General features: G+C 46.0%; 1 protein-coding gene across 1 annotated transcript in view; it reads left to right on the top strand.

Annotated features, from left to right (window-relative positions):
* Nucleotides 1–12,051, top strand: part of Sel1l3 (SEL1L family member 3) — a 108,605-nt gene that overhangs the window by 48,748 nt on the left and 47,806 nt on the right. Inside the window, exons 10-11 of the mRNA XM_021162875.2 lie at nt 9,631–9,842; nt 11,027–11,206. Of these exons, the coding sequence (XP_021018534.1) occupies nt 9,631–9,842; nt 11,027–11,206 (392 nt within the window). The remainder of the gene's footprint in view (nt 1–9,630; nt 9,843–11,026; nt 11,207–12,051) is intronic.

Below are 12,051 nucleotides of genomic sequence, written 5' to 3'. Positions count from 1 at the left end.
CTCAATGGTTTTAGCTGTGTACCCAGCGGTAGGATTCCTGCATCATGTGGAAGCTCTGCTTAGGCTTTTGAGGAACCGCTACAGTTTTCACAGTGGCCGTGCCATTTTCTGTCCCTACTAACAGTGCACACAAGGAACTCAATTTCTCCAATCCTAACCAACACTTATTTCCTACTTATTTTGACGCTGGCCACCATTACAACCATGCAGGGGTGATAAGCTTTATGCAGCATTTTACATCCTGTGGAGAGTCTGGTTTTTATCAGAATCCAGAATGGGATGCTTGTCTAGGAAAGGACTTCATGGGCAGAAAACAGCCATGCGGGTGTGAGGGACAGGCCTGTGCGGATGGACTGCTTTGACTTAGGGCTGTTGGATCTTCTGTACGCCTTTATGATCTCCTCGGGGGACAGCTTGTGCTGGGAAGCACAGAACATCCAAGTGCTCGGTTTGTGCTTTGGGCTCTCCACAGTGCCAGCAAAGCTTCTGAGAGCATTGCTAGCTGTTTAGTGACCAATTCTTCCTCCACATGATCCTGCCCATATTATTCAAAGAACAAGTCCCAACTCAGTCCACCTCCTCAAGCCTTTTGTCCATCTCTGTCGGTCCTTAGCTCCTCCTCTCAGGCCCCCTTGAACATACAACTGCCCAATTATTGCCTTCCTTATTACAATGTCTCTATCTACTGCATAGCTTAGAGCAGCAGTTCTCAACCTGTGGGTCATGTGAGTAACCCTTTCACAGGGGTCATATAGCAGGTAGCCTGCATTTCAGATATTTACAGTGTGATTCATAACAGGATCAAAATTACAGTTATGAAGTAGCAATGAAAATGATTTTATGGTTGAGGGGGGGTGTCGCCACAACATGAGGGACTGTATTAAAAGGTTGCTGCACTGGGAAGGTTGAGGACCTCTGGTTTAGAGTCATGGGGGCAGTCCCTGGGCCTTCATTAATTGTGTGTGCTTGTGCTTGTTCATGGAGAGTGTGCGCATGTGTATGTGTGATGTACGTGTGCACATGTGCACACACGTGTGTGAGGCCAGAGGTCACTCTTGGGCGCCATCCACCTTGTCTTCTGAACCTCCCTCCCTCTAGCCTGGAGGCTCACCAAGTAGGCTTGTTTGACTGGGCAGTGAGTCCCAAGGATTAGGAATTCCCCAGCTCTAGGATTAGAAGCATGCACTACCATGACTAGCTTTTTTTTTCTTCATATTTTTTTATTGGGTATTTATTTCATTTACATTTCCAATGCTATCCCAAAAGTCCCCCACACGCTCCTGCACCCACTCCCCTACCCACCTACTCCCACTTCTTGGCCCTGGCGTTCCCCTGTACTGAGGCATATAAAGTTTGCACGACCAATGGGCCTCTCTTTCCACTGATGGCCGACTAGGCCATCTTCTGATACATATGCAGCTAGAGACACGAGCTCGGGGGGGGGGGTGTATTGGTTAGCTCATATTGTTGTTCCACCTTTAGGATTGCAGATCCCTTCAGCTCCTTGAGTACTTTCCCTAGCTCCTCTATTGGGGGCCCTGTGATCCATCCAATAGTTGACTGTGAGCATCCACTTCTGTGTTTGCCAGGCCCGGGAAATAGTCTCACAAGAGACAGCCATATCTGGGTCCTTTTAGCAAAATCTTGCTAGTGTATGCAATGGTGTCAGCATTTGGAAGCTGATTATGGGATGGATCCCCGGATATGGCAGTTTCTAGATGGTCCATCTTTTCGTCTCAGCTCCAAACTTTGTCTCTGTAACTCCTTCCATGGGTGTTTTGTTCCCAATTCTAAGAAGGGGCAAAGTGTCCACACTTTGGTCTTCTTTCTTCTTGAGTTTCATGCATTTAGCAAATTGTATCTTATATCTTGGGTATTCTAAATTTCTGGCATGCCTAGCTTTTTAATTTGGGTTCTGAGAATCGAATGCAAGTCCTCGTGGTTTTGCAAAAAGCACTTTGCCAACTAAGCTATCTTCCCAGTTGCTGTCTGATTTTGATACAGGACTTAGTAGTCCATGTTATCCCAAAACTCATAGAAAGCTCCTGCCTCAGCTTCCCAAGCACTGGGGATTCCAGGTGTCCAATACCACAAGCAGCTTTCCCTCCTGTCTTGAAGATCCTTACCTCAAAACGTCTTGAGAATCCAAGAGCCTCCCAGTGCCCAGGGATCGGTGTTCTTACCAACCTCGAATCTTTGGCAGAGGCCTTGCATCAATGAAGACCCAACATTGAGGTCTGCTTTGGCAAAGCTACCGTTCCAGTCCAGTCTGACAGAGTCCACTGGGTTCCCTCTTCCACCTTCTGTATTTCTCTCCTTTCTCTTTCATCTTGAACCTATTGCCTCTTGGGAGCTACCATCTTGTCATTGTAAAACACCGTTCAGGTTCCAGGAGCTGTGGACCCTCTCTAGAGTTAGTGAAAGTAGACTGGAATCTTTTCAGTTCTATACATACCAAAGAATTTTGGAAATGTGGCGCTCCTCCTGGTCTGGGTACCAAAGCACTCTTCAAAGGCCTTTTGGGCTATAATCTATCGGTGAGGTGTACAGGTGCCCAGATGTAAAATAGTCCTTGAGGTACAATGCACAGCCAGTTTGGAACCCATAGACTGAGTTCCTTCTGGCACTGTGCTAGGCCCTGGGGCAACCACACCGAGAGTGGGACCAGCCCACACACAGCTCTAGGCCAAGTGCCCGGGGGCGCTGTGGGGGAGGCTTGCTAAACGTTGACAGCTGATGTGCTAACACGCTGTAAAGCTCAGCTGTTCCCAATGGTGTCTTCAGTCTCAATGTATAACAGGGCTTGCTCTTCACCTCACAGAGTCTGCAAGCCTTTGAATTAAAGATGGCAGCACTCCTGGGGTACACAGCTGCAATGCATATAGATGCTCTCAAGATCCCCCTCCTCCGGCATGCCAGAGATGAGCTCAGCATCCTGATTCCCTTGCTCGATCTGGGGAATCTATCCCTGCTCTGTCCCTAAGTTTCTACTGTGCAGGGTGCTGGGGTGCCATCTGATACAAGATCCTCTGATTGAGATTTCAGCAGGGCATTTGGATAGGCCAGCCTTAACGTTGTCTCCTGAGCATTGAACTCTCTAGGAACATGGCAGTTGTTGGAGCATGGAGATAGCCCTGTTAACATTTGGGCTTTTTTTTTTTTTTTTCTGATGCTGCAACAGTAGAATTTAGCCTACATGGTTTTCATTATTTAAGAGTCATTCTGTCCATTTCATTCTTGCATTCTCCTGTCACACCGTCCTTGTCAAAATGGAGTAGTTTGAAGTCAAAAGCCCTTTGAAGAGTGCTTTGGTACCAGGACCAGTAAGGTGCCAGGTGGAACGGCACTGGGGGTTGGGCTATAGGCTTGAGGGCTGGGGACAGTAAAGAAGACCTCAAAGGCTCACATCCAATTAGGAGGGCTCCATGGTTAAAACCAGATGTCATAAAGTCAGGGATGTGTGAGGCTGGTGTGGTGGCTGTGTACCCCTGGGGATATCTACCCCAGACCAGAACGACCGGTGGTCTCCTCTCCCTCCATTCTACAGGGGTCCCACTAAGCTCACATTGCTGGTGCCAGTGCCTAGAGGAAGTCTAGAGGAAGCCAATAAATGGTGTCCTGGGATGAGGCCAGGTCCAAGCCTGGGCTTCTCTCCCAGGGCTGACACCATCTGCCTGGTTTCTACAGGGCCTCTTGCCCCAGGCTTTGGAGCATAATTTAGAGAAGTGTCTCCATACAATCAGCCAAGGGGGAGCCGGCTGCACCGGAACGCTACTTTGATTTAGATTTTGCCAACCATTCCACTGTCTGCTTGAAGACCCTAAAATACAGAGGATGGACACAATGAAAATTCGGTTATGGGACCCAGGAACGGCAGGGCATCCCTTCTCTTAGGAGCTGTGCTTGGCTGTGGGAGAGACATCACCTTTATTATTGGGAATTGGAAGGATGTATTGTTAGGTTTTAAAATACATTTATACAGAGGTTATGAAGAAGAAAACAAAGAAATGGGCTATAGTTTTTCCACCCTCAAAAAAATAACAATCCTGAAAAGACTCATGGAGGAGAGGAAGACAGGGAGAAGAGAGGAAGAGAAGGAGGAGAAGAAAGGAAAGAAGGAAGGAAGGAAGGAAGGAAGGAAGGAAGGAAGGAAGAAAGAAAGGTCGGTCTGGGTTTTTGAATCGTAGGTAAATATTTAGAAAATGAGGATGAATGGAGTTCTGGGGTAGATGTGGGGCCCTTGGATCAGTCTTCAGCACTACCCAAAAATAAAATTAACAAGGGAAGAAATCGCATCTGTCATGAACATGCTCAGACATTTTTTTTCTTGTTATTTGCTCCTAAGCAACACAGAGTAACACCTATTTCCAGAGCGTTTCCATTGTATTCGAAGGAAGGAGAAAGAGGTGCAGCGTGGATGGAACCAGTGTTCCGGGTGCTGAAAGGACAGGGCTGTCCTTGAGCACTCCATCAGCCTGCTCGCTAGCACTTGAAGCTTTGGAGCCCATCAGGACCTCAGATCAGAATGCAAATGAGAAACTCGCTGAGTGGTTTTTTTTTTAAGTCAGTAAAGTTGATGAAGAGGGCTCCTCATGACAGTGGCACGATAGTTCCTCTTTATTCTGCTCTCTTCTTTCAAACTTCTACTCTGAATGCATGTTGCCACTCAGAAGCCCGGCGCTCAAAATGGCTTTCCTATTGATGTCTCCATCTCTCTCACAAGGAACAAGGCTGCCTCTCTCCTTCTTGAATTCTCAATCAGAAACCGGCTCCAGCTCATCATGGGCCTTAAGTGGGCGGTTATCTTCTCAGAGGCTCCCATTTGCCTCTTCTAACAATCAGCACACAACGTCTGATATGAAGAAAGAGTAAAATAAGCCACGCCATGCTTAAGCGATGGCGGCTATAGCTTTTATTCCTTAGCGTCTGGTATAGAAAGAAAAAGGAAATGGAGAAGTGGGAATTTCCCATTCTGCTTGTTTGTTTATTCATTATACCATTAATCTCCTCAAACAAGACATGTTTTCAGTTACAGACCGGCTAGAAAAAAAATGCATATGCTAAACCAGATGGGTGAAATTAACAGTTTCATTAAACTGGCTTTAATACCACCAAAACCACCATGGCTTCGATTTCAGACAATAGTTACGATCCAGACTTTAACCATTGTGTGAAATGAGTAATTTTACCTTAGCATTATTATTTTTATTAAATTCACCAGTGCAGAAAATTGTTTAGAATCTTGGGCAGAGAAAATACCAATTGGTGATATTTTTCTGGGAGGGAGTTAAGAATTTTAATATAAGAAAGAAATAAGCAAGCCCTTTCAGTCTGCAGAGCTTTTTGGGCCCAGAATCGAGACTAGAGGATTCAGGGTTTGTTCCAACTTTTCCAGCAGTCTCAGCTACCTGGGTGCTCCTGATAATGATTTCTGGGGTTCTGTGCCAAGGGTCAGAGGGGCAGGTGTTTCATTTAGAGTTTCATTTCTTTTGCAGCCACCCCCTCCTCTGAGCCGTCAAAGCTGGCATCCCTGTGGCTCAGGCAAAACCCATCATCTTAGCTGGGTATTTGGCAGGTGGGCAAGGGCCAGGATGAATTGTTACCAATAATTCTGATGCCATTTTGCCAGGAATGTGCACACAGGGGCATCCGAAGGGAGAACATTCAAAGCTAAAAACATAACTAAGTAACAGTAGGATCTCTGTACTACCGAGTTCACTGAATCCATGGAGACTGTTTTTATCAGGGGAATGGTCCAGTAGATAGAGTGCTTCCCTCAACAGACAAAGGGAAAACCCAACCAGATAAGAGTGTCAGAGTCCTGCTGGAAAAGGGTGTTATTATGCAGGCATAATCCATCAGGAAAACAGAGAGAAGTGCCCAGGGCTGCCCATTGCTGCATTGTTGGCTGTAGCAAAATCACACAAAGTAACCCAACCCAAGAGTCTAAAAATAGAGAACTTGGTTCAGCCGTAAATGCGGCGTGGTTGGCCTTCTGTTCCTGTGGACTCTCAGTGCACTACAGACCATGCATCAAGGGTATTTAGAGTAGCAGGCTAGGGGGGTGGAGCTGTGGTCTCCAATGCTTGGTGTGTGTGAGGGTCCTCAGGTCAATACTTAGCACTGAAAAAAAAGAAACCCCACAATAACCAGTAATGAACATGAACATATTACAGAACATATCTGTGTTGTTATCAATCGTTACAATCCAGGGTAACACCCATTTCCTTAGCATTTCCAATATATTGGACACAAGGAATCTAGAGATGATTTAGGCTCAAGGGCGTGACCAGCCGATTAACAATGTCACAGGACATTGTCATCCACAACATTCATGCTCTAGAACCAGACAATTGAGTTGAAAAAAAATGATAATAATAATAATAATAATAATAATCACAAACAAATATCTCATAATGTTTCAAGTAAATTTAGATGTTGAGTTAGGCTGAGCCCACACTGCTCTTGGCCACAAGCTGCAGGTGGGACGCACATGATGGAGTATGCAGGAAGGTGAGTATGCACAGGAAGATGTATGATAGAGTATGCACAGGAAGATGTATGATAGAGTATGCACAGGAAGAAGTATGATAGAGTATGCATAGAAAGATGTACATTGGAACATACTCTGCCATGTGTTTACATGCCACTTGGATGACCGAGAATGTAGGGAACTGGAGCAAACCCTGGAAGTGGTGTCCCAATTACTACCATTCATTCATTCATTCATTCATTCATTCATACATTCATACTGGGAGGATGAATACACGTGGCTGCAAGCGTGTGTGAAGGTCTGAGCTCATCGTTGGTGTCTTTCCTCGATCATGTCCCACCTTTATTATTTTATTTTGTTTAGACAGGTCTCTCAGTGAACCCAAAGCATCTGGAGTAGCCTATGCTAGCTGGCCAATGAGCTTCAGGATTCCATCTGTCTCACTCGCCCTTAGGCTGGGTTACAGGCATTCATCACAATGTGTAGCTCTTTTGTGTGTGTTTTTGGGGATCTGAATTCAGGACCTCATGCTTGCACAGAACACATCACCAACTGAACTATCGCCCTACTCTTCTTTGGCATTTGCTGACTTGTGACAGCCATAGAGAGATGTTAATAATACAGAATTAATTTAAAAGAGAAAGTTGGGCCGGTGAAATGGACTAGTGGGTAAAGTGGCTTATCACAGAGCCTGAAGACCTGAGTTTGATCCCTGGGATCCAGGTAGGGGAAGGAACGGACTGACTCCTGCAAGTGGTCCTCTGACTGCCACGTGCGTGCAGCATGCATGTGCCTTCCACATAGACACACACAAATGCACAAGTAAATTTTAATAAAAGCATAAAACATATAAAAATGAAGTCAGAATCTACAGTGGCATCTTATGCCACTGGGGAAAAGGAAATGTGTATATATAAATAGATGCATTCATGCATTATTGTGCATACGAAGGAAGTCTCCACACACAGGTACCAAGCTTTTTACCAGCTTTCATCCTCACTAAAGACAGAGTGGGGGAGCAGAGACTCCTGTTTTATTTAATACCATTTGCATTGTTTGATTTGTCTTACAAAAACAAATAGTTATGTTTCTTACATAACAAACAGTTATGTCTTTTGAGAGTAAAGCAAGCAAGCAAATATGCAAACATAGAGAATATGGGAAAGGCACACTGCTGTTCAGGCAATAAGATGGCTTTTTCAGCTGCCGTGGTTCTGGGCTTTGGGGATCTATCTGTAGAGCCTAAGCTGATGCAGCTGGAGCAGAGAATCTGTCTGCCTTTCAGGGATCTTCGGGTCTGGATCATACCTGCCTTTCAGAGGCTCCCGGGGTCCAGAAGGTTGTAAACGAGTGTATCTGTTCTGTTCATGATTCCAGCCCTAGATTTTGTGATCTCTCTCTCTCTCTCTCTCTGTGTGTGTGTGTGTGTGTGTGTGTGTGTGTGTGTGTGTGTGTTTACACACACATTTATGCACCTCGATATGCCATGTGTATGCCTGTGTGTGTGGAGACTAGTGGGCACCTCTAATATTGCTGCTCAGATGCCATGTCCCTTGTTTGCTGAGGCAGGCTCTCTCATTGGCCTGAGGGTCACCAATTCCACTTGGCTGGCTGGCCAGCAAGCCTTGGACGTTTCTTAGCTCTGCCTATCTAGTACTGGAGTTACAAGCCAATGCCTCTCTACCCCTGGCTTTTTATGTGATTGCTAGGGATCAAACTCAGGTATTCATACCTGTTTTTTGGCAAGTACTTTACCAACTAAGCCATCTTCCCAGCCCTCTTGACCCCTGTTTTTAAAACGAATCACTGCAAGGGAATTACTCTTCAATAAACTTAATCCATACCTCTCATTCTCCACACACACACAAAATCTCAGCTATTCATTACTGGTGTGCTAAGAAATGTGATTTATCCATTGGCCCCCAGAACATTTTTTTAAAAGTTACTTTTTTTTCATAGGATAAAAAAAATGAAAATGTTGGACGTACCAGTTTCTAGGCAGGTAAAACTTTAGTCCAAGTTGACATTTAACTTAACATTCAAGCTGATGCTGTTTACATGTAACTCCAGTGCCGTGTTTCCTGTGACTAACACCTTTCCGTCCTGTATGGTCTTTTGTAGCACGGCGCCTACAATAGTGCCTTGCCTGTCCTAGAAGCACTTGTTGGCTGCATTCATAAATAAAAGAGATGGGTGGCAAAGACAAATTTTAGAAGATTCTAACAGTCATGTCATGGCGCCGGTACACTCAGTCTCTGGAGTTGGACGTTGATCAGCATATACATTTATGGGAGGTTTTGTAAAAGAAAGCACCAAGCATCTTAAGGCAGACCTGACAAGGCCTCATCCATGCTGGGGGGCCTGGTGGCCAGAGCAGCTTGCCTGTCCCCAAGGGGCTAAGTGTGAACTCTGACTTGTGTGATCTGCCTAGCAGGGTTCAAAGGTTGGCCGGGTTCTTTGCCAGCCTTTTCGACTGTACACAACTTATTTTGCTTCTTTGGGCCTTAATCCCTGGTGGGGAAGGAGGAGGCTAGCAATAGTAGCAGCCATCTAAGCTCTTGCAGATCCAATGGCCTCATTTGCGTAGGATGCTTGACCCTGTGTTTGGCAGCTTGTAAGCCTTCCACAGGAGTTGACTCATTCTTTTCATTAGATCGAGAGACCCACAAGCAAAACTGGAATTGAAAGATGATGAGGAAAGCGTCTCAAAATAAAACGCTCCTGCTCGGATTTTTGGGAGCGGTACCAAGGAACTATTTCTGGGATAAAACACATTCTTCTTCCCAGACTGAGAAAGGAGAGTCTCTCTGGAAGTTTCAGCAGCCCTGATTGGGCGGTGAATTACACTGAGTGAAAAACTCTCTTGAGGCATCTTCTCAGCTATGTGAGGCACATCCTTTTCCCCGGGATACTAGGCTGTCATTTAGTGCCAGAGGAAAGGCTTTTTACAGAGTGACACCACAGCTTTCCCCAAAGGGTTTAATTTACTTCCCCAGAGGGTGGTATATTTCAGGGTACTACTGCAGGACCCACCTTGTCAATAACAAACGCATTTAATTGGCTATCCTTCCTTCATCTCCAGCCACATCAGCCCCATGGTAATTAATTCTGTGTGCTTCGAATTGTGTTATTTACAGTGCCATGGAACCAAAATGACTCCGTATTAGAAATCGGTGCGAGGATATTTGAGAAGGCTGTAAAGAGACTCTCCGGCGTTGATGGCCTTCACCAAATTAGCTCTGCCATCCCCTTTCTGATGGATTCCAGCTGCTGTGGATACCATAAAGCATCCTACTACCTCACCGTCTTCTATGAAACTGGATTAAATGGACCTCGGGATCAGCTGCAGGTGGAGTATTTCATGAGTCTGGGAGCACCTGTCACCTGGATTATGTGTGCTGAGAGATGCCCCTGCTAGCACCGGATGTGTTGCAGCTCCTTGGAGTCCCCTAAAACTCTCTACACCTAGGGAAAAAATGTCCTTGGGCTGTGGAACTACACAATAACCTGTTTTCAGGGAGGAAAAAAAAAATACACATCTCCATTTCTGCACATGGCTTTCATGTTTTGGTCAACCATCCAAGGGACAGTTTGAGCAGAGCCGGCTGGGATCCTGTCCTTCAAAGTCAGGATAATATTGATAAACGCAGTGGTCCCCAGGTCGAGGTCCTCACCCCAGTTTGCTTTTTAGCTAATAAAAGTCGATGGATCTCCTTGTCGCCACATCTATCCTTCTACCATCAAAATAGATGCCGCAGTAGACAGTTTTACTTTGGGTCTTGAATCCAAATTGATTATGCAACGTGCCTAACATTCAGAGTCACATTTTCCCAAGTGTATTAGTCAGGGTTCTCCAGAAAAACAGAACCAATGGGATTTTATATATCTAGGGAAAGATTTATTCTGAGGAATCAGCCCATGCAATTATGGAGTCTGAGAAGTTCTCTGCTCTGCCATCTGCAAGCGGGAGGCCAGGCAAGCCACCGCCGCTGCTGGTGGGTTTCTAGTCAAAGCCAGAAGGGCCCATGACCAGGGAAGCTGGTAGTGGAAAGTCTACCTCTTAGACAGGAAAAGATGAGAGTCCCAGCGCAGGCACGCAGGCAGGCAGGCAGGAAGCCAAAAGGAATGAGTCCCTCCTTCCTCTGCCTTTGGGTCTTTTCAGGCTCTCAATGGGATGCTGCTCCCCCAGCCTGGGGAGGACCATCTGTGGCTGGGGAGGACCACCTGCTTTATTCAGACACCCATCTCCAAGCTTTCGTTGGAAACAGCCTACCAGACTCCCTGAGAAATGATGCTGGGTCCCTGCCAGCATAGTCACATTGATAGATAACACTATCACAAGAAAACACCATGTTCTCCAATCACTTTTAATTTCTGATCTCTGCATATGATTGCTTGTCTTTGTGTGTGTGTGTGTGTTTAGGATGGCTGGGATTAGAGAGATGGAGCAGGGCCAATGACCTTTCGGCTTTAGGGGATTTTATAACCTTATCTATACAGTCTGTGAACACTTTACCAATTTCTTCCTTACAGGGCATGCTATACAGTCTGGTTGGAGGCCAGGGCAGTGAGAGACTGTCATCAATGAATCTTGGGTACAAACACTACCAGGGTGTTGACAGCTACCCACTGGACTGGGAACTGTCCTATGCCTACTACAGCAACATTGCTACAAAGACACCCCTTGATCAGCACACACTTCAGGGAGACCAGGTACAATGGAGATGTTTGGGAGTGCTTACAGCTTGGTTATCAGGGCCTTCTGAGCAATGTGATAGTGTCTGCACCTGCATCTGTTTTATGTGTTGGCTCTTTGAGGATGTACGTTGTCTGATGGAGAGGAAAACTTTAGTGCCTTATCTTCCGTTCCCATTTCCTGCATCTGTGCAGGTTAGCAGGGGGACAGCAGGCGTGAGTCTATGTCTGTGAGCTGCCCATGAGTGAGCAAACTGGCATGTGAAGGAGAGGTGGGCTCCTGAGGCAGATTTTGATCTTGAAACAAAGAAAACATATCAGGAACATAAACATTTTGTCCATAGGAGATGCTGAGGTTAGCAGGGCAGTGGTGGTGCATGCCTTTAATCCCAGCACTTGGGAGGGAGAGGCGGGCAGATTTCTGAGTTCAAGGCCAGTCTGGTCTACAGAATGAGTTCCAGGACAGCCAGGACTACACAGAGAAACCCTGTCTCAAAAAACCAAAAGAAGACAAAAAGGGAGAAGGAAGGAAGGAAGGAAGGAAGGAAGGAAGGAAGGAAGGAAGGAAGGAAGGAAAGAAGGAGATGCTGAGGTCTGGAGATGTCAGGAGGAAACGAATCAAATTGAGAGGAGGCATTAACCCTCCTCTCAGCACCTCTGTCTGTACGTGATGAACAAGCACGGTCTACCACACACAGAGGCTAGCCTTATGTCCATCTCTGTTCCCAGTGCTGGGTGTCTGAGAAAGGGCTCCTTCATATGGACCCTGCTACTCACTGTTCCCAAGGGGCTGAGGCTTAAAGACATCATCACGGTACATTAAGGGTATAGATGAGGGAGCCTAGCAGCAGCCCCTACTTACA

This window comes from Mus caroli, unplaced genomic scaffold (genome assembly GCF_978045245.1).
Source record: "Mus caroli unplaced genomic scaffold, Mus_caroli_1 scaffold_4, whole genome shotgun sequence".
NCBI classification, from domain to species: Eukaryota; Metazoa; Chordata; class Mammalia; order Rodentia; family Muridae; genus Mus; species Mus caroli.
The sequence above is the reverse complement of the archived record's forward strand: the minus strand, read 5'-3'. Positions and strand labels throughout refer to the sequence as shown.